Genomic DNA, 23,922 nt, shown 5'->3' on the forward strand with positions numbered 1-23,922 from the left:
GAGCCGGCAGCGAGCCCTCCTGCCTCTCTCCTTCGGCTAATGTCCCCGCCGCCCCTCGTCTAGGCTAGAGTAAGCTGAGAGCCCCCTTCTCGGGAAGAGGGAAGTCTACAGCCATGTATTTTCTCAGCGGCTGGCCTAAGAGACTGCTGTGTCCTCTGGAGTCCCTGGAGCAACCTCTTCACATCCAGACGGATCCCCAGAGAGCTTTCTTCGCAGTGCTATCCCCATCTCAGCTAAGCATCTGGTTCTGCAGAGTGAGTATCCATCCTCCTGTTGGCCCTCGGGCCCCGCTCCCCCCAGCTGAAAAGCCCTCTCATCTGTAAAATGGTGCTTTTTCCTTCCTGTTCCAGAAAGGGCTGTAAAGTTTGGAACTTCAAGGATTGTAAGGATTGCAAGGATTGTAACCTCTAGCTTACAGAACACATCATTATTTGTGAATTAGAGCAGTTAAGCGACGATGTTTACTGATAGCAATGTAGTGTTAAGAAAATATGTAAGATAAATCTACTTGGAGTTAACACCTGTTATTCCTGAAAATGAGACTTCTAAGAAATTATTTTCTTTTTTACTTTGTCTTTAAATAGTGCATAAGCTTAATATAAAGACTGTTTGTAGCAATGTTTTTTTTTGCAAATATGCTTCATGTCTTCTGCCTTCTTATGTCCTGTTTTTGTATAAAAGAACATATGAATGTAAGAGATATGAAACACGTTTTTTTCCAAAACACAGAACAGGCCATAACGTTCCTTATAGTACAACACAGAAGTTCACAAGCTTTTCTTTTTATGAAAAGTTTAAAAGTTTTGCGGCCCTAAACAGCAGAATTGTCATGGCTTTTGCATGGAAGTTGCTGCTTTAGCAACATCTAGTTTGAGACTGTGAATAACTGACATGAAGTGCCTTGGTCTTAATTCACTTTGAATTAGTGTGGTAACAAAAATGCTGTTTGTCAGTTTGATTTGATGACGCTGGGTCCTTTTAAATACTGCCTAGATTAGACCCTAAATCTGTCTATAAATATCTCCAACTCCAGGTAATTTATAGAGTTCGTCTCAGCTTACAGGAGAAAACTAACAATCCAATTTTAGAAAGCTGATACTGAAAGGTATCAAATGACAGTCATAGCCTTAAAATCTTGTTTTATGTTATGCTGAGATTTTATCGCTTTACATTGTGTTGCGCTCTGCATGGCTGTTCGTGAGTTTCTGGGTGGGGTGCTGATGCTTTTTTTTAACTTAAACAAATATCCAATTAGGACATAAAAGCCCAGTAACTATGCTATGTGAGCATAATCATGTGGTCTCTGTTTTCTTCGGTTTGTGGCACATAGTGTAGATAAAGTGTGCACTCTTCTAGCTCTTGCCAGTTCTTAAACCTACAGTTATAGTCCGTCCAACAACTCATCTTGTCTTCCAGGAAAATACATAAAAAAGAACAGGCCTGTAGAATGCTTCTCAAGATGTGCCCTGTTGTCTAGAATGTAGTTTACTTTATGGTCTCTTCCTGAAGATGATGTTCATTAACTTACATGCTTGGACTTGTTTTGAAATGTTAATTGTTGTATAACTGGCTGCAGAGCACTAAAGGAATTCACTCGATGCAGAAAAGTTGAGCAAACTTACAGGATATTAGATTTTTTTAAATACACTTTAATTCAGTATATAATGGGTGCTTTTGAGGAAGGTGCTGACATTGCCGGGCTTGATCATTGACTGATCTTAGACTAAGAAGTATGTTACAATCTCACCACCTCTGTGGACACCTGGCTGTTAGCAAAATCTTGTAAGACAAAGGTTTCTGTTAAAGGCCTTTTTAAGAGAATCTCTCACATTATTTTTACGTATATGGCTGAGGTTGGGGGTGGGGTTTTTTTCTTTGGTTGGTTTTTGTTTGGTTGGTTTTGAAGGTGAAGCTTAAAATCATATGTTGGACTTTTATAAAACAAACAAATGATTGCATTCTAGAAAACTTTTGGTTTGTCAGAAGTATCTTCTTTGGAACAAGGCTAAGTTCTGGTCAGGTTGAACTAATGCAGTTTCTGGAAGTAGAAAAGCCTTCAGGCTGATATTCTTGTTAAGGCTTATTACTATCTCAACTATATGTGAAAGATTTCATGTAAGAATGAGGTGATGAAGCTGGTGAAGTTCTGTTTTGTATTCTTCAACAACAGAGGCACCTTTAAAATACCTCCAGGCATGTGAATTTACATTTGGTATGTGTGTTTTTCCAGTGAGGTGGTAATGTTCAAAGCTCCTTTTCACCTACAGTGTGCTAAGAACTAATGGAACTAAGAGAGGTTTATCCCAAAGTGTGGTTTGTTTTCTGGTTTGGAAACAATATGGGTGTTAAGATTAGAAACTGGAATAAGTGTTGTGGGTAAAAACAGATGCAATTGTGTTACCATTTTTGAGCCAAAAAGTCCGTGACTATTTTAGATGTTATTTTGTAGGGAGGAATTGTATTGTGGATAGAAAGGCCACTGATCCGTCCTGAATGTTTTGATCATGCACCAGTATTGGTGAAAGATTTTTGAGCACACATCCTCAATATGTATACATTTATTTCATTTATTTACTTATGAATTGTATGCATGTGCTACTTTACTAGTATGCATGTTACTAAGTATACACAACACAGAATTTGAAAAAGAATGAGGTAAAGCTGAAATAAATACATTTAAAATTTTCCACTTCATTTATTAATGGTACAAAAATATTTTCTTTCTGCACACCAATGGATTGTATTAAATGCATCCTACTTTGGAGACCACTGATAAAAGTGTTTTTCTTAAATCAGAAGAAATTTATGGTCTTGGTACCTCAGAAGACTCCTTGACAGTAAGAGCCAATGAAACTGTTTTCATTGACTGCATTGGAAAGCTTGTCATTCTTTTCATCCTGGTAGTGTTAAGTGCTTGAAGGTGTGAAATGAGAAACTTTAATTTACAGAAGAAACTCTCTGAAATGCTAAAATGGGGCAACTGATGTTTAATAGATTGAGTGGGAAACTAAAGGTGAGGTTTCACCAGGCAGCTTTGCAATCCTAAGTGTTTTGATCTTCCCTGCTTGCACCTGTATTTTAGTGGCTCTTACATTGGACTAGTGATGGCTTTTACAGAGTTGTTCAGTTTGCTGAACAAATAGAAACCTGTTTATTTCCACTCATGAAGGTATCAAAGGAGCATTGTAATTGGTTTGCTGAAGGTGTTACTCCTTTAACAGTAGTGGCTTTTAATTTTAAATTGGTTTGATTACCTCATGAAGTAAGAGCTTGGGGCAGTACAGAGAATTCTAGATATTCACCCATAGGGCTCTAGATGTTAAGGGCAGGTGTATGCAACTGAGGAAGGAGATAGATGAGTGGAGTTCCCCCTGTAAGTGTTGAAGAGTGAATTGTGTGCAACAGGAATAGACTGATGACGTAGTTATATGTATAAATATAGTTCAGTATTTCCTTTCTTTAATCTTAGCAGATGTGGCAATGACAGGAATAAGTACTGTCCTTGAATATTTAATGAAAACTCCTGGAGGTTGTTGGAGTATCTGCTATGACTGTGCCAGTCAAAACCAGTTTTGTAAGATCTCTGAAGCCAAGAGTAGCTTGCCTCAACTACTCATTTTGAGGAGCATTACTTAATTACCTGCGTGATTATGGGTTTATGATTTACATCTGCCCTTGTTTTTAAACTTTACTGTTTTTTCTAATGATGATCTGATGTTGAATCAGATCACCTAAATGAACTATAAGCTTATGGGAAAGCATGCATGTCAGAATCCTAGATTGTCACATAATCTCTATTCATTTTAAATGCTGAATAAGTCTATGTTCCGAGAGCTCTCATAACTCACTCTTATGTGCTTTTTTGTCTCTAGCTGTTGCAGTATTAGAATTGAGCTTGGTATGTGCTTTAAATCTAAGCATACATGTTATTTAAACAAAGAGGACAAAACAGGGGACTGTGCTTCTGTTTAGAGAAGTGATGTCCGTATGCTATGACTGTATGCTATGTCTGTATGTGGTTGTTTTTGTAATTTTCTTTTAATGGCCACCTTTAATAAAAAAAATAATTATGTTTTCACCATGCTTTCAGGATTTTGCTTTCATCTTAGAACTGTAGGCAGAATAACTTACTGAATTACTGTACATGGCCATTTCCTAGGTAGGATTAGATACAATTTCTGTAGCATTTTTATGTGAAATTTGATTGCAAAATTGACAGTAGACATCTTGATAATGGTGTAAATGGTTGTCTAGTGCGAACAATATGACACAGATAGCATCAATGTAAACTAAGATGTCTTGCCTCTTATGCTGTGTTTTTTGCTTAGTAATTTAACCCCTGAGATGCTACTCTCTTAACTGATACCCATCAGACATTTGTCTGAGAAGGCCATTTCTTTTTGTATGTTGATAGCAGTAATAGTTGTGATGTTGCTTCTATTATAAAGATGTATTTGTGGTTACATAATTAAATAAGGAATACCTGGATTTTTCATGTGAAATGTAAAATCATCATGTGAATATGCAGTAGACTGTACCAATTTTTCAGTGTCTCCTGTATTAATATAAAATAGATGACCCCTGAAAGACACCTCAGAATTACTGGCATGACGGGAGAAGCATCCTCAGTTATGAGTTTTGATGTACAATTAGTTGCACATGAGAGTGATTTGCCAGTATGAGATCAGAGATGAGGTTAGAGGGTCTATTCTCCATCACATACAATTCCATTTAATCCAAATTTAAGCACTTGGCAATTCATGGGGCTGAGGACCAGCAAAGGTCTATAGAATATGTCTCTTCTTATTGGCAACATTTCTGAGCAAGTATGCTAATTGAAAACTTTCACTTGGCAGAGGTAGTGATTGACAGTTCTGATGCACTTTGGTTTTTTGAACTCTCTCACAGTAGCTTACGTGAAGCACAGTATTGGGAACTGTCTGCTGTGTTTGTTGATGGATAGTCTGCTGTTTCTGAGCTTTCCAGCTGCTTTTAAAACTGAATTAAAGGAGTTACGCTTTTATAATTAATCCTGTAGAAATTGTTTTATCACTACCTTGTATCTCTGTTACTGCCAAAATGTCTTTTTGTGGTCTATCTTTTTTTTTTTCACTCACTAGTGAATTTTCCTCATGCATGCATGCTTTTCTTCATCTAACCTTTCTGGTTTATTACTTTATAAGCTTACAAAGCTTCAGCCTTTAAAGTGGAGCACAGACCATTCAATGACAAAGTGCACAGTGTCACCAGGATTTTATTTTGGTTTTTTCCAGCCTTGTCTTTGTCACTTAGATCCTAAGCTCATCAGAACAGCATGTTTTTTGATTTATGCCTACAGCCTAATAAAGCATTGAAGCATTTGTTTTATAAAACGAAACAGAAATTGCCTGTTGATTCTAAATGAGATTAATTTTTGATGTCTAGAATACTGAGTTGTTAGAGATGAGAATATTAGGATTTCGACATTTATCTACGGCTGTGCCATCTACCATCAGGTTCTTATATTGACATTCCATTAAAAAACCCAAACCCATACATTATACCTTGTTGTCAGTTACTAATACTGTTGCAAGCTCTCAGCAAATACAAGAATATTCTTCCTAGATCTAACAGTTGTGAAAAGACTGCTAGTCTTCCAGATATTAAGGGTCTGAAAGCTATAATTAAATGTAAAAAATTATTTGGAAAGTAAATTAGTAATAGTGAATCGGTGGCACTATTTTAAAGAATCCTTTAAAAGAAAGAAGGAAATATTAAGGATTGTGAAATTTACTTGGGTTTAAAATTCAAGTTACTTTGGATTTATGGTGACAATAAAAAAAACCAAAATAAAAAGTGGAGTTCAGAGCTGAACATGTTGGCTATGGATAGGCCACGCAAAAAGTTTAGAACTTCTCAATGTTCTTGGGTATTATTTGGGCAGAAATATTTGGATTCAGTGCAACTTTATCATTATTTTAAAAAAATGACTTTTTACATTACATAAAAATTTGAGTATGACTGTATCAACTGCTTGATGCAACATTCTTAGAATGTAGGTAAGGATATGATTTTGCTGTTCATATTTAGTACAGCTTTAATAACTACTTCTTTGTTTTACATAAAAATTACGGGGCTGCTGGTGTCTTACAGGAACATCCACAGGCCTGAGCAAGAGTTATACTTCATAGTTTTACTAATCTTTTGGGTGACTATACATGGCAGTGTTCCTGTTTTGCTCTCTTTCTTTCTGGGTTCAAGTGAATTAATAGTAAGAGAGCAACTAAAAATAAAGGAGCACTAAGAAGTTTCAGTATCTGAACACATACATGCTGTTATGTGTTTACTTCTTAAACTTAGTCCAGTAGTTTTCCATTATATTTGCTGACCTACTTAATGTGTTAAATGCACTATATGGATAGTTTGTCTGTCACTATGTTGACTATTTGCGATAGTCAAACCACAGAATCCAAATTAAGGAAAACTCTTTTTTTTCATTATTTTGTATTCTGTCAAACAATGATTGTACCTCTCTCCAGTTAGTTAATGTATCATTTTCTTCGAAGCCCTTTAAACATCTCAATTAGGACAGACACTTGCTCCGGTGAGGGCTGCTCTTTAGGGCTGTACTACTTGTGTGCTTTGAACAGGCAGTCTTTAAACAGGACATCTTAAGGATGAAATGTCTAATTGATTTGTATTTACATCCAATGTGCTGGACTGTTTGTGTTTAGAGGAGTGAAGTGGTAATATCCTATGTTGAAGCTTGCTGAGAGTATTTGCTGCAGGGTTTGCATATCTTGATAGATTTCTTTGTAAAAACTACTTTATATGGCTCAGAGGTCTGAGACTACTTATGCTGCTCATAGTGATTGCCTAAGAATAGGAAAAGAGAAAGATGGTGTATTTGGTTAAGTAGAATTAAGTAAAATAGTAACAATTTTAAACTGTTTTCACCATGGTTTTGGTTTTGCATGTTGTTTTATGGTGTTTTCTTAAATTGTTTGCTTAGGTATTTTGTCCTGATATTGATGCAAAGCTCATCTGTCTTAGTGAAAAGTCCAAAGGAATTCTTATTGTACAACAACAACTGATAATGAAACAAAAGTGAGTTTTAAAGTAGTTTGAGTTAGGTATCTTTGCTCATGAAGCTAGCTTGCTACCCTACTGTTTTATAAATAGTGCAATTCCTCAGTTTCAGTATTGGTCATTCAAAACACGTTTGCTTTCAGCTGTCTCTTGCGAACATTGTCATAATCTCACATCTGTAAAAAAGGCATGTTTCATGCAAAAAAGGCATTGTTGAGAAGTGTGAAGATTTCAGAGTAAGAGCTTGTGTGGAAGGTGCTCTTGTTAAAAGGTAGCCAAGGTAGCTGAATGGTGTATAAGAAGGGAAGGAGATAAAGTATATTTGACTGTGGGAACAAGAGGTTCTGTTGCTCTCTTTTCGTAGCATTAACTAGAGCACTGGAGAATTTGTTTACTCTGTGGTAATGATACTTTTTTTTTAAGGTCATCTTTCAACCCTTTTTTTTTTTTTTTTCCTTTTCACCATTTTTGTTATCCTGTGTACATCGCTATTCTGTTTGTAAGTGGCAGCTTCTGTTCTGCCTTACCTTACATTCCTCCAGAGAGGCAAAATGTACTATATCAAAATGTTAGATTTTCTCTGCAGCAGGTTGTGAAATGTCAGATATGCTTTTTATCTATTTTGGGAAGCTTTTACTAGCTTTAAGTTGCAGTTTGATTAAAGAATTACTTACTCAGTTCCTTCTTCCTTAAGAACTGAAGATGTTTACTTTTGTTCTGTAAACATATTAAGTTTTTTTTAAACTTAACTCTCTTTATTGGGTCACTTGCTATGTTTCCATAATCACCAGTTTCTCCAAAAGCTGTGGCTCTACCATTAATATTTACAAGAAGCAGATTTTAAGCATTATAAAGAGGGAGGATCAATATCTTGGCTTATTTGAGACAATGTGCATCTTTCGTTAGTTATGCTTAACTAGATTTCTCTATAATTTTAGTAGCTGCATGCAGAAGTATGGAGAGGGAAAAAATGTTGTTTTTGTGACGCTAACAGTGGGGAGTTGTTTTTTCTAACAGAAACAAATGTAAAGATTTAGGCAAAATTCTGTGTCACTACATTTAGAATCTGAATCCCTACTGTTTGTGTACAGGCTATGAGTTGAACCTAACCAGAGAAAAGTATTGTACTAACCTAGGCCCTTATTGTTATTAAAATGTGTGTTTAATGGCTTACTGTGCTTGGGGCAAGTAATTAAAATTAGGCTGATATATTCCTGTTTATAGAACATACTCCTGTGCTGTTATACATCTTTGGGCATGTCAGAGGTAATAAATGACTTCAGCTGTAAAATGACCATTTCTCTTGTATGAGCAGAGCAGGGTAGCAAGCAGCCCTTCTTGCTTTGTTAACCTTGTAGCAGTTCACACTTCTGTGGGAAGCTTGTTAACAGGGGGATAAAGTTTGTATGTTAAGGTTTTCCTGACATAGGAAATAATGATTTTGAGTTTGTGGAGTACGTGGAAGTACATTGTAGCAGTGAAATATTTATGGTTTAACCATTAGCTAAGTAGCCTTTGTGACCTATTGAATTAGAGGTGGGTTTGCTTTTTCATAAGAAAAGAAGCTACTTAAACTGCACAAAGATAAAAATGATTGCTTGCACTCTTAATGTTAATTCCTTTAGTCCTCATCTGTAAGACACAAAATGAGATCAGTCTAGAAATCAGTTTGTATAAATTTTATACAGGTTCTAAAGTGTAATGGCAGCTTTCTGGTGCATAAATATCACAAATTCCAGTATAAATACTGTCATGTTCTGTAAGAGTAGCAATATAGAAAGAAAATTGTGCATTAATGAGCTTCTAATACGTTTTTTTGCCTGCTGCTAAAATGCGTGAAGCACAGAAATGCCTTAAGATCAGTCTCCAAATCTCTAGGGAGAGCATCTGTTATGACGTTGTGGGGAAGCCTTTGTTTACAAAAATAAAAGTGTGGTTTAACTGAAGTTAGTTTAACTGAATGCTGAGGAAGTACAGTTGTCATCTAACCAACATATATGCACATATTTGTCCCAGTGGTGGAGGGCAGCAGAAGGGGGAATACCTGTCTAAGCTGAAAGCTATTACTGGTTCAAGAGCAAGAAAGTACAAACAGTTCTTAAGTATATTTAAGGAGGAAGAAATGTTTCTAAACACTGGAGCAAGGAAAGGTAACTTTCTGTTAAGTTTTTGTGTCACAGCTCCCGACTGCTTTCATGAAGGGGAAGGAAGACTTACTGCCTATGATAGCTTTGTCTGGGCTTCATGACCCCAAAGCTCTTCTCCGTTCCCAGGAGGAAAGGTGCTAATGGTTGCATCTTATCATATGCAAAATCATTTCAGCAAACTGTAGAGGTAGATTTTCTGCACAATTTCTGGCAACCTTTTCTTGAAGAGATATAAACCAGACTTCCTGATTATCATTCTATATTTAATACAATGGCCCATCCATTTAGTAGAAACAAAGCAAATGGATTGTACAAAATACTCTGTGCAGAATATTTAATCCTAGTTAATTTGACAGTTCTGTTCATTATAGGAGCCTGTTTCAGATGCCTTTGTTCAACTTAAGCATCAGTCACTCTTTGTCTAAATTGAAACTTCTTCTGTATTCTGTAATGATTCTTTTCTGGGCACATGAAGTATTCTATTTAAATGTCATGAGTTTTAAAGAGTGAGATTAGGAATGACAGCGTGGCAGGAGTTCTGCATTAAAAGCACCATTGTGTAATGCATTGTCAAATATGCACTAATTTTTCAACCTTGCTTTTCAAGGTGGATGTGTTGTTGCTGTTAAAGAAACACAGTTGTTTACAGTTATATCACAATATAACAAACATCCCATTCCTTCTAGATACAAGATGTAATTTTTTTTTTTTTTCCCTCCAGCCCAGTGTATTAATTGTAAGCTACAAGGAACTATCAAAAGCAGCTTCTCAGTTTGGACCTTATAAACAAGCAGCATGGCGGCCTGACAGCACCATGATAGCTGTTTCAGTAAGTAGGGGTTTTTCTTCTAACTGTGGCTAAACTATTGCAAAGAAAGTTTTGTATTGCCAATTTCTGTGCTTATACAAACTTGGAGATTGTATATACATTTAATTTATATTTATCTTGTGAAAATATGTAATAGCACCAAGTTTTTTTTGGATGATAGAAGCTTTCTTTAGTAATTTTCATTCATTTTTTCCCCCTGAAGAATGAACTGCAGTTCTTTGTGTTAAAACAACGTTTAGATATATTGGCTAGGGCTGATCCAGCATCTCAGTACTTTAGTAATCTGGTCACAAAGAATAAGGGAATTTAAAGACATGTGAATCAACGAAACAGTTGAGGAGTTAGGTGACATAAGCATACTTAGCTTGATAAAGGTGACATTATAGTGGGGGTCTGCTATAGGCCACCCAACTAGGAAAACAAAGCGGATGAGGTCCTGTGTAGACAGATAGGAGCAGCCTCACATTCACAAGCCCTGGTCCTCATGGGGGACTTCAGCTACCCCACTATCTGTTGGAGGGGCAACACAGTAGGGCATAAGCAATCCAGGAGGTTCTTGGAATGCATTGGTGATAACTTCCTTCAAGTGACAGAGGAGCCAACAAGGAGAGATGCTATGCTGGACCTGGTTTTCACAAACAAGGATGGTCTGCTGCAGAATATGAAACTACAGTGACCATGAAATGGTAGAGTTCAGGATCCTTAGGGCAGCAAGGAGCGTGCACAGCAAGCTCACTACCCTGGGCTTCAGGATAGCAGACTTTGGCCTCTTGACAAAGGCAGGGACTGGCAGAATGAAGAACTGCACACAGTAGGAGAAGATCAGGTTCCAGACCATCTAAGGAACCTGAAGTTGCATAAGCCCATGGGACCTGACGAGATGCATACACAGGTCCTGAGGGAACTGAGGCAGATGAAGTTGCTAAGCCACTATCCATCATATTTGAGAAGTAGTTGCAGTCTGGTGAAGTTCCCACTGACTGGAAAAGGGGAAACATAACCCCCATTTTTAAAAAGGGTAAAAAGACCCAGGGAGCTACAGGCCAGTCAGTTTCACCTCTATGCCTGGCCAGATTATGGAGCAGATCCTCCTGGAAACTATGGTAAGACATGTGGAAGATAAGGAGGTGATTAGTGAAGCTGTGTTGGTGGTCACCAAGGGCAAATCATGCCTGACAAATTTGGTGGCCTTCTGCAATGGATTACAGCATTGATAGATAAGGGAAGAGCAACTGACATCATCTACCTGGACTTGTGCAAAGCATTTGACACTGTCCTGCATGACATCCTCATCTCTAAATTGGAGGGACATGGATATGATGGATGGACCACTTGGTGCATAAGGAATTGGCTGGATGGTCACTCTCAAAGAGTTGTGCTCAATGTCTCGATGTCCAAGTGGAGACCAGTTTAACAACTTTGTCCAGGACATGGATATGGGATTGAGTGCACCCTCAGCAAGTTTGCCAAAGACATCAAGCTGTGTGGTGCGGTCAACACGCTGGAGGGATGCCATCCAGAGGGACCTTGATAGGCTTGAGAGGTGGGCCCATGCAGACCACATGAAGTTACAACAAGGGCAAGTGCAGGGTTGGGGCAATCCCAAGCATGAAAACAGGCTATGTGAAGAATGGATTGAGAGCAGCCCTGAGGAGGAGGGCTTGGAATTGTTGGTTGATGAGAAGCTCAAAGTGACCTGGCAGCGTGCGCTTGCAGCCAAGAAGGCCAACTGTATCCTGGGATGCCTCAAAAGAAGTGTGGCCAGAAGGTCAAGGGAGGCGATTCTGTCCCTCTACTCTGCTCTGATGAGACCCCACCTGGAGTCCTGCATCCAGCTCTGGAGCCCTCAGCACAGGAAAGACATGGACCTGTTGGAGCGGGTCCAGGGAAGGGCCGCAGAAATGATCAGAGGCATGGAACACTTATCCTGTGAGGACAGGCTGAGAGAGTTGTGGTTGTTCAGTCTGGAGAAGGGAAGGCTCTGGGGAGACCTTGTTGCAGCCTTTCAGGGCTTAAAGGGGGCTTACAGGAAAGGGGGCTTACTTTTTACAAGGGCATGTAGTGTTAGGACAAAGGGTGATGGCTTTAAACTGAAAGAGGGTAAATTTAAATTAGGTATAAGGATGAAGTTCTTCACTATGGGGATGGTGAGGCACTGGAACATGTTGCCCAGGGAAATTGTGGATGCCCCCTCCCTGGAAGTGTTCAAGGGTTCAAGGGGATGGGGCTTTGAGCAACCTGGCCTCATGAGAGGCAGCCCTGCCCATGGCAAGGGGATTGGAACTAGGTGACCTTTAAAGGTCCCTTTCAATCCAAACCATTCTATGATTATATGAAATAGGGTTTACAGATGTTTCAGAAAGGTGGGTCTTAAGAGGATAAAACTGTGGCTTTATTAAGGTGCAGTATCTTCTGCTGTTTAAAAAAAAAATGGAAGACAGTGAGAGCACAGAAACAAGGGACAGTGATACATAGACTCTTCTATTAAGAGTCTTAAAGGAAAATATGAGATCTTGTCTCACATGGAAATAAAATCTTGCTTTGTAGCTGATGCTGTGCTCACAAGCAGTAGAGTGGACTATTTCAGCATTAGCATAAAAATTTATTTGAGGTACAAGGTAGATAAAGCAAAGGTGAGGTAGAGTTTATAGGAGTCAGAATATGCAATGATACTGTTGGTGACTTGTTGGTCAGGTCTTACATTAGAACCAGGTGTTAAGTTGTGGAATTTTCTTTTTCTAGCTTTTAAAATCAAGGCTACAGTATTTAAGATTTTCTTGTGAGAAGATGCAGAAGAAAATAATGAAATAATTCAGTTGATTATGTAGAATTACAAACTGGATAACAGCTACTGTATTTGTTGGTACACCGGCTTAATTTCCTAATATAAACCATCTTTTTTGGTTAAAATAACAAACGTAATGCTTTGTAGTTTTTAAACCAATCAGATATTGTTATCTTAGTGGAAAATACCAGATGGTTTATGGAATAATTTGTGTCTCTACCAATATCATCATGACTCTAAATCAGCTAAACTTCCTGTGCTCCCATTTTCTTGTGTGCAGTGCAGGGGCCGACTATTCTGAGTAGTTGGTTTAGAATGTTTAAATCACCTGAAAGGATCTCATGGAATCAGTGCAGTAAAGTATTTCTGTTAGTGTCAGATTATATTTTCAATATAATATTATTATTATATTTCAATATTTCATTTTATATTAGCAAATGCTAATAGTTACCAGCAAAGGCAAAAAGGAGTCTTCTGTAACATTTACTACAAATAAAAAAGAATTCTTCAATTTTATAATACAGCATATCATCACAAGTAAACTATCCAAACACATTTTACTCATACCTTCATGCAGTATTTCAGAAGATATTTTAATAGTTATATTGAATTACTTTACATATTTTGTTTTTTTCTGTGATGTTGGGATCCAGTTGCTCAAGAGACCTTATGGTGCAGCTGAGGGTCAGACTAACTTCAATTTCTGCCAGTTCAGTTACTGTGCTTTCAAGTATTTCTGCAGCTAAATGGATAGTTTTCTTTTTTGCAGATGATGTCAGAATCTAATATAGATTAGTTTGTACTACTAATTTTGTTGATCTGTATTAACTTCAGTTAATTGCTGAAGTCCTGTGATACAGCTAAAATACTAGCTTGAAAGCTGTTAGGTGATTTAGTTTCTCACCTGTTATTACCTGTGCTTTTGAGTTTCTTGACTGTAGTAGTTTTATGTAATAATAAAATTATGTTGTACTTTGTTTTCAAGAGGGTGAACAAAAGGCATAGTATGTACTTATTAGCCAACTGTTACATACACTTTTTTTTTAATGACAATGATGGGGAGGCTAGTCTGGATTTAATACCCACTAAAGCAGTGATACGCAGTGTTTTTTGTTTCTGAATGCCAGAGTGTTCAGAGCATCTCTATGAAAATAAATCGCTTTGCAACATATGCTTTGAGGTAATTATTATTTGTGCTGGACACAAACTTTGGTCTAGCATATAAGGCTTTATAAAATACCTCAAGTAGCCTTAATGGTATGCAGTTAAAGTTCAGCATTTCTCACACTGTCATCATCCCCTACCAATTCTAACTTTTACTACCAGCATCTTCTATTGCTAAACTGTTAACAGATATTCTGATTTTCTTTTTTCCCCTGATGTGTTGTAGTTTCTTCTCTCATATTTGTAATCTTTCCAGTGTTACTGGAAAATATTTCGTATCTTGTCTAGATTAGTTTACCCAAGTTAGCTAATTCTAGTAGTTAAACTTGTGAATTGGATCAAGATCTTCAATACAGAGAAGTATACAAGGCATTTTAATCCTTCCCCTACAGCTACAGGCTGTCCTCTGATACAGACAGCTCTTCAGTGTGTATTTCCATAGCTAAGGCAGAGCTGTGTTAGACATTGTAGTGTACTAGAAGCTGTGTAGTGAAATCCTGTGCAAGGTGCTGAATGTTTATACTTTTGACTGTCAGAGATGAGAATGATCAGGGAACAGATGACAGTGATGGTTTCTTTAGCAAGTTTCATTGCAACAGACATTTCTAAAGCAATGTAGAAACATATGTGAATGAATATGATCCATTTGCAAGAAGTGTGTGGTTGAATGCTTCTGCATTTCATCCATCTCTTCATGGAATTTGAGGTTCTATTTAGAAATGAACCTGTAACAATAGCAACTTTGTGCTTTGAATAGTGTTCAGTAAAGCCCTTTGTACCTTAATATCAGTATAAAGACTCTTCACAGTATTGTTTTACTCTTCTTCTAGGGTAAGATAACTTACAGGTTAAATATTTAATGATGTAATGAAAAGAACCTGTAAAGATGTTAGAAATGAGCACGTTTCTTTACCACATAATACCTGCACATGATATTACTGCACATAGAAAAGCTTCTATTTATTTTCAGCCCATCTCAAGCTCACCATTGTGGTTCAGATTTTATTCTTGCATGAGAAATATACTGGCTTTGAAAGAGAATAATTGTGTTTCTTCGACTCTGAAGCTGAAACAAATTTCTTTCATGATGAAGCAAAATGTTTGACTAGGGAAAAACATGGCATCTATGAACTGATAAACTAAGCTAACAAGAGTGTTACTTTTTCCCTTATTCAAAGAGGGGGAAACCAGCCTTGCAAAGCAACTTGAAACCACGCATTTCAGTGCTTCTTGTCTCCAGTAATAGTGCTTTGGGTACATGCCCAGCCCATATTAAAATGATTGGATGGGAAAAATGTTTAGCCAAATTGCCTGTGCTGATTTACTTGAAGGATAAATTTGTGCTTTAAGCAAATTATACTTCTTTGAACAACTAACCTTACTGGTCATCTGCCTCTCTTGTACTTATTGGATCAGCTTCTAGTCATGACTGGAACATCTAATAAATAAATAATGTATATTTGTTCTCCAAATAATGTTATAGTTAGAAGTCAGTCTTCCAGAATGACAGAATATAAGTTGGGATTGAATTGTAGTAGAATTTTTTTCAGACACCGGAAGATTTTTGGAAAGGTGTTGTCGTATCTAAAGATACTGCATGACATGAGGGTTTTTTGAAAACTACCTGGATGACCAGCTTCATCCAGGCAGTGCCTAGCTTCTTTGCACTCTGTAGTGTCCATATGTGTTCAATATGGAGGTGTTGCTCTGAAGGCTTGCTACCTTCTACTACATGCTTTTTGCATTAATTCTCTTTGTTGATGGGAATTAGGTGCCCAGGTTCTAAACATCTGATGTAGCTGTTAGGTTTTATATATTTATATGAATCAGAGGAAGATTTCTGCTGGTCACATACATCAACAGTGGTGTTTTTCCATTTTTCTGCCGAGTGATCTATTCAGTGAGCTTTAAGGGCTTGTACGGGTTTTACCTAGAATGAATTTCAATGCACAGTTTTTAAATATAGCTGAAACTTGATATGAGTTTGTATTTGTGTTCAATATATGAGACATATATAGAAATCACAATGGTCTGTATAGGTTTTACTCATGCAGATAGACTAGATATATATCTTATCAGTGTTTTTCTTTCAGACTGCAAATGGATACATCTTATTTTTTGAAATCCCATCAGCAAGAGACAAGTATCTTTATGAGCCAGTGTATCCCAAGTAAGTATTTTAAACTTTATTTGCATCCCCACAGTGTGGAAAAATATGACTAGACAAGTCCTCAGCAGATTTTATGATAAAAAATATTTCCTTCCAAAGTATGTTTTAAAACTTGATGAGTATATGAAGCATCATTCCTATTGAGGTAGTGCAGAGGAGAACTTGGTCTAACTGGTTTGCTCTGTGCAGGTAAGATTCCTTAAGTCCACCTTATAAGCTCACAAAATCCTGAATAGCAAGGTTAAAATTGTCTAGTTTTGTAATTTGAGGTAGTCTGTTGAATTCATGATCTGTAACAAGCTTTAATAATTCCTTTTTGAGTAACTCAGCTGAGTAAGTCATGTTGCTTAGGAATTATTAGCAGATCCCTCTCCATCCCCCAACTTTGTAATAACTTAGAGATTTTTTTGAAACAAATGGGGAATAAATTCTCAGTATTTTGGAAAGAATAGGAACTATTTTTAGTAAGAATATGGAAGTATTTTAGCTGCAGTGTGTTATCTTGTCATTATCATCTCTTTTTTTTGTGAGATGCAATACATTTTTATGTGTTAAAACGTGGCTGTATGTTTGATGTATTTGTGGTTGACTTAGTGGACTTCTAATTTGACAAAATTGGAAAATATTTAGGACAGAACCTCAAGGGGTGTATTTATGTGTGTCTGTGTCTTTAGATAGGCAGAAACTGTAGTTGTTGATTGGATCAAATTTGCCACAGGAATAATAAAACACTCTTGATTTCTCATTGGCTAGAAACTTGTGGGGGCTTTTTTCAAGTTCTTAACACGACTTAAAGTTGATCAGTGGGTGTATCCAAATGGACAGCTATGAAGAGTATTGGATAACCTATAATGTCATGTAAGAGGAAAACATTTTTATTTTTTTTTTTAAACATAACAGTTAAACCATGAAATAAAAAAAAAAAAATCAGGTCTTCATGAGCATCCAGATTTTAAGCACTTGTAAAGAACTGAGAGTTATAGGAAGAAATTACATGGTAGTTAGTAAATTATTTCAGAGTGAATTCTTGCTTCATCGAGTGCAAAATTTTGTATGTGTTACTACTATAATGCATCTTTTGGCCTCTGAAGTAGCCCTGAAAGCTCTGGAATTAATGGAATTTACTGTTACAGCTTACTTGTCTGTTTTCCAAAAACTTAATACTAATGTAGACGAGTTATATTACATTACATTACTTGCCTTTTCTGAGATGTGAAAAGTCAGCTTGAAATATACTATTCATATCTGACTTACTGTAATCAGGGAAAAAAAAAGACAACATGTTGCTGCAACTTGTTGATATAAATTAAGGGATAATATATCTTCAGCTGTACATAGTGCAAAAGACTAAATTGTTGTATGTTCTCTTTGTTCTATTTCGAAAATGTTTTTTTAATTGGCAAAATCTGAAAATAGATGGAAATATGTATAAAATATGCAATAAGAGTTAAAAAAGAAGCTTTGGAAAGTTTGTTTAGACATGCCACATGTAGGAGGGTTGAAAATATCTATTAAGCAACCAGGGATTAACCGGTCTAGCTTTTATATAAAACATTAGTAATTGATTTGTGTTGTCAACCTTAAAGTGTGTGTTTTATGAAAAAGTCAGTTAGCTGTGTGTTGAATGGTCAGGATTTTAAGATATATTTGCATAGCCCAAAATGGTATAATGTGGATTCTGTGGATGAATAAGACAAGATGTTTGTCCCTAGAGTGTTTATGATCGGTTGCTCACAGTCTCCTAAGACTAATGCATGTGCTTAACTTTAAGAAGATGAATGACCTCACTGAATTTACTGGGATTACTAGTCTGACTATTTTTAGCCCTTACTTTTGAAAACCTACCTAAATTTACTACTGTTCTGGTTATGTTAGATCAAAAGAAAGACACAAGCATTTGCGTGTGGATTATGCCTGCTGTGATTAACATAAAATTATTCTATTAACTACTATGGTGGCATGAACTTGTTTTGGTGCAGATACAGTGCACTGTCCGTAGACAGTATCACTAATTCACTTTGTAGATCAAATACTAAGAAAAAAAGACCAAAAGAGCCTCCAACCCAAGGTGACCAAACAGACAAACTAAACCTAAAGCCCAGAACTAAAACTTAACTTACTTCTGTCATATGTTCGTTTTCTAGAGACGGTATTTCACTGGAATACTTGGATTTCATTTCTATTGGACTGAACACAATAAAAAATTAATTTTGTTAACTCTGAAGCCATTAAAAGTCAGTGAAAGGCCTCAAATGTGACACCTCACTGTTTTCTCCTACTGTAACTTGGCTTCTTCCTCTATATTGGCAGCAGTGATTATGCAGATGTGCCTTAAGTAAAATTGGGTTGCTGACTCCGATGAGAAAACTAAACCTATTGATCGCCCTTCTTTACTATTCCCTGTTCCCTCCCCTGGATTTCAGTAGCTTAACTTGCAAGTTGGCATATATATAATAAAAGGCTGGCATTAGAAAATGGTGACCTCGAAGTAGCACTGAGGAGCAGCACTGGAAAGTTCAAAAACATGGAGTGACTGCTCAGTGATACTTGTATGATAATTCTTGTATGATACTGCATGATAAACCAATTGCTTGCAACATTGTAACTCTCATGCAAATGTTAATTACAACTTGTCCAGCTCTGACTTAGGTGGTTATTTACCTATGTTTGGCAAAGTGAATGGGAGGGTGGTGATTTTTGCGGAGAGTATAAGGATGTCAGGCTGTCCTTGCATTAGTGGTGTGATAGCCCAGCTGCTGGAAATGAGTAAAAACAGTGAAGTGGGTGGACAACAGTTTCAAAGGTGTGTCTCCACACTGCATATTTGAGATAAAGTGGGTTTTTTTACAGTTTTTCTCTTTGGACACCTCCACAACATACTAAAAAGTTAAGAGATGTTCTAGAATATCAGCAGTTGTGTGTTTTTGGTTGTGTGTTTTTTTTTTTTTTTTAGCTAGTGAGCACACTTCTGTTAGTGGTCCTAAAAGTTCTGTCTTACTCTACTTTTTAAAATAATTAATAATTCTTGATGATGAACTGTCGGTATCTACTAACTTTTCGTAAGCAGAATAAAGCATGTTCTCTAGTATCATGTCTTTAATGGACAGTTCTGACAGAAACATAGAATTTCAATGTAGTGACAACAAAAATAGAGGAAAAATCTCTTAATACAGCTTCAGCTTGAACAGAATTCTTAAGCAGTGCAGGTCAGCAGAATGAACGCATCGTGCACTGGGAGTACACACCAGTAACATCCTCAGCTACACCAAAATCCTGGTGCAAGATTTTCTAGTTTAGTCAGTATCCTGAAGTTGAGCTTGCGGCTACGTTTGATCCCGTACAAGTGAAAACATTGAGAAAGGTTGTGTTTAAATTCTCCTGTCAGCTTAGCTCTCATTTAAATGAAATGTATATGTTTTATCGTAAGTTTAAAAAAAAAAAATCATCAGAAAAGTAGTTGATAAGGTATGATAGACAGCCACTTTCTCGACTTTAGTTAGTTTTTGCAGTCTTCCATATTGGGACACTGGTAGCTGCAGTAAAGTTACAGCTTTATGTGTTATTGATATTTTTTAAATAACTGCTTTAAAATTTGCTTGATAATGGTTTAGACTTGATCTGAGGAAAAGGACCAAAAAAAGTTGCTGAAAATAAAAATCACTCATCATTTGTCCGTGTGGGAGAGGGATGTTTGTGGAGTAAAAAGTACAGTCATTCCAGTTTGTAGTTGTTATTGCACAGGCTTATTACTATATATGGCTGTTGAGCAAGATGATCCAGAAGAGCTTGTCTGTATTTGATCTGTTAACAAAACTATTCTAGCATACAGTTATTGTGTAAATTGTAATTACACTTGCAAAAGTTTTTTGCTAGTACAGATTGAACGAAATACCTCGAGGGTAAAAAAAACAACCAAACAAAAACCGGATGGTAAGTGACAGAAACACTTTTGCTGTTTGTAATTCAGTATTATATCTAATCACAGTATGATTTTTTTTTTTAGATTTTTTTTTAGGGCCAAGTCTGTCTCTTCTCTCCCAATCTAATCAACACAGGTTTAGTAGAAGAGCTAAAGTGTGAGCTGAGGCTAAGCTCCCGTGTTTGAATGCAAGAGTCTCTGCTTCCCCTAATCTTTTAATAGTGTGAAATAACCAGATTTTGGAAAGTAAGATTGAGTGAAGTCCCCTTGCCCACTGCTATTGTATGTTTAAAACCAGACGGAAACAGAGGCTAGGAAAATGGATTTCCTGTTTAAAAATGCCCATTTGGCTTGACTTCCTCCTTTTTGTATCAGCCTGTTGTAATGGTCTTTATATGCTGAAATTCAGTGTTTTAATCAAAGTGCTGGAATTCAAGATTATCAACGTTTGTGGCTGGAGCCCACAAAACCTTTTAAGCTTATTCTATCAATATCTGAGGGCATAGCTCTTAGAAAATTCAAAATATATGAAATACTTTAAGATGGTTGAGTGGGAAATTCTTTTTAAATGCTGGGTATTTTATACCTTTAGAGGTTTAATCAGTTTAAAATGTAGTTATGTAGATGTGATAAGGATTAAGGAACTTTCCTGTTCAGCATTATGCACATTTTTTGTAAAATCTAATATTAAGTTAATGTGATAAAACAAATGCTCATATCATAAGCGCAGCAATCTATAATGAATTCTGAGTATTTGCATTTATATATAAAAAAAGGAAGCTTTTAAATTTTTGCTGCAGTAAATTGGTAGTTTTTTCTCAAGTTATAATATTTTAGGAATGTTATGAATTGCAGTTGTTCTGCTGAGGGAAGTATTTCTGGGTCTGTTGATATTTGGCTAGGAATTGCTAGTCTGTTCTAGGAGTGAACAGACATTCATGCTCAATGAAAAAGTGTCCTGCTTGCTTGTTAGGCTAAAACTAGGGAAAAAAACAGTAATTGTGTGGTTTTTTGCTTTTTGCCTTTTTGTTTTTTTTAATTGAGACAGCTGGAATGAAGCTGTAGATTATTCTCTTAGAGACTTTGCTCCAATTCAGAGCAGACTTGGAGGAGAATCGGTATTGGCCATTAGCCCACATTCTGGATGCTTCCCTGCAGTGAGCCCAAGTACAAAGTCCTGCTTCAACTAGTTCAGTTTAATTTTACCACTATATTATTAAAGTCATTACAAGATAAAATGTGAAGAAAATGTATGTATGGTAAGGTAAGAGAATGGTAAAATAATATTAATCTCTGCCTTGTGATACACTTAAAAGTGGCAGTGCGTACAAGCAAATTTATAGCTTTTTAAGCTGTGGCAAGGTACAGTAATATTTTTTTGAGGAGTTTCCAAAGGAATGTTTCACAGTGGAGAGATGTATAACACCGTCACACTAGAGGCTTCCCTGTACTGAACTGATAGTTATTTCTGTTCAGAGTTTGGACAAGGAGAGTAACTTAACAATTGTCACTTGAAGAGACAGCGTGTGGTGACTTAATGCTGAGGATATTTTTGCCTTTTAAAAAAGGCAACACCTAAAAACTTTACATGGGTAATAAACTAGACGTGGTAATTGGAGATTCTTTTGCCTCAGGTTTCTTCATATCCTTCAAGTGGTGCCTGCATTTGGGAGGTGGGGGAAGTGAAATGAGTATTGTGTGAATTTAGAATGAGGTCTCAATGCCATGGATTTTTTAAGTATCTGAAAATGCTTTAAAAATTGAAGTTGTTTTCTAACCCATATGGGCACATGAACAATCTAGTGTTTACATCCTACTTTATAATGCTGTATTGTTGCTTATGTGTCTGGTTACTGTATTCACGTCCTACTCTTCCTGGCACTTTTCGAAGCTTTCTCCTTTTCTTTAGCAAGATGGTTTATAGGTGCCATAAATTACCTCATCAGTGGGGATTTTTTTGCGGATTCAGCAGATTTAAGATTAGTGTGTACAAAGGGTTTGAACTTTAAACTTTGCAAGGGTAAATGATGAGGTGTACAGTTAATTAACTTACTAAATATTTTTTGTTTGGAATTAATCTTGTGCTAAACTTTTAACAGTGTGGTGTTCCTTGTATGTTGTTTTTGGCATTGGTTGGAAAATGTATTTTTAAAACTAGGTTAGTTATAGAGTTTTATTAAGCATTGTGGCGCTTGCTAGTGCTTCATGTTGTTCAGGAGGTTTAAAATGTCAAGAAATCTTTGCAACTGGGGTAATAACTTGTTAAATCATTCAGCTTTTTTACATAAATACTGGATTAACATGCTAGCTAGTTATTTCTCTTCTCAAACCACAGAAACCTGTTATTACTCAATTGGGTACAAAAGGCTGTACTAAGCATTACTTTCCTCAATCCTTATTCTTTATAGTTGTTTCCATAGACTCTTTAAATTTTTGTTTGTCCAGCTCTTGCCAGTCTGTGTGTGTATAGCTTTGGATCCAGCCAGACATATTTCATCTTCAGCTGGTGGCTGCCAGCAGTGCACGGTGGAGAGATGCAGGTTTAGCAGTGAGAATGTGCTAATTGTATGGAAATCAAAGCTCTCAGTGTAACTTGTTTTACTTGTTTGAGAACCATTCCTAAAAAGCATGGTGGGCAGTGAATTTTTAGCGAAGAATCACGTGTTTAGAGGTTATGATGCAGGCTCTTGAATCAAGTGTAAAAAAAAATTAAGTCCTCAGCTGTACAGACAATTCACTAACTGAAGTCTTTACATTAATCCTTTTAAAACAGTTAATAAACATTGTGTAATTGTGCTAATGCAACCATAATAGCTGCTGTCAATTTTTTGCTTTTGTGCCTTCAAGGAGAGCAAAGCAGAGTTCTGGGTGGTGTAAATTCACTTGGAAACATTGTTTGCCCTGTTTTTCTCACATGTATAATACTCTTAATAGTTGAAATATCAAAGTGGGGTTTTTTGTTGTTTTTGTTTGTTTATTTTCCAAAAAGTACTACTGAGGAAACCATTTTAGCAGCAGCAATTAAGAATATCATAGCCCCAAAGTAGTATAAAAATATTTTTCCTTGTTAGTATCAATTATTTATTTTAAAGATATTTACTGATGAACAAATTTGGAGTCTTTCATTTTTTTTTTTCAGTAAAATGTCTCCATTACTTCCCAAGCAGCTGTGATTTGACCAGTGGGAATGGATGCTACTGACTTGTTTGTTGTTTGTTTTTTAAAATTAATGTGATATCTGCCATTAGCCACGCTAACTTTTTTTGGAAGCATAATATTTGTTGACTGAGAGCATCTCTGAACTTTTCTAAACTATTATCCAGCCATAACAACTACCTGTATTACTATGATTACCCCAGATAGTAAGGTGGTAACTTAAATCCTAATCTAGTGCTGTTTCTACCTCTGTAATAGAATTCTCCAGTCATAAGCAGAAAACAGTGAAAATTATTTTGAAAAACTGAACATTATTTTGAAAATTCTTCCTCCCAGTTCAGGGGATGCCAGCTGACTATGCTTTTGCATGGTGCTGCCTCTTTCTTGAGTTTAGGATATTTAAGGTTTGTTGTTTTTTGTTGATTTTTAAGGGGATGTGGTTAAAATACACTTCTCTGTTTTCTCCTTGTTGCATCTAGCATCATAGTTTGAGCTTACAGGTTTTTTTCTTCTAAAAGAATCAAAGTGTTACTTCCAGAACCTGTTCCACCCCTGTAAGAAGATCAAATGAATACAAAAAATTATGTCTTCATGCTAAGAATTTTAGCAATTCACTTACTTATAGGGTCCTCTTTCATTTTGGGGAAATCAGGTTAGAACGGAAGCAGGAGAAGGTTAATATGG

At 36.5% G+C, this 23,922-nt stretch overlaps 1 protein-coding gene across 1 annotated transcript in view; it reads left to right on the plus strand.

Annotated features, from left to right (window-relative positions):
* The first annotated feature begins 113 nt into the window (after positions 1-113).
* Positions 114-23,922, plus strand: part of RIC1 (RAB6A GEF complex partner 1) — a 49,966-nt gene continuing 26,157 nt past the window's right edge. Inside the window, 3 exon segments of the mRNA XM_010287719.1 lie at positions 114-254; positions 9,937-10,044; positions 16,087-16,163. Of these exon segments, the coding sequence (XP_010286021.1) occupies positions 114-254; positions 9,937-10,044; positions 16,087-16,163 (326 nt within the window).

This window comes from Phaethon lepturus, unplaced genomic scaffold (genome assembly GCF_000687285.1).
Source record: "Phaethon lepturus isolate BGI_N335 unplaced genomic scaffold, ASM68728v1 scaffold16335, whole genome shotgun sequence".
Classification (NCBI taxonomy): Eukaryota; Metazoa; Chordata; class Aves; order Phaethontiformes; family Phaethontidae; genus Phaethon; species Phaethon lepturus.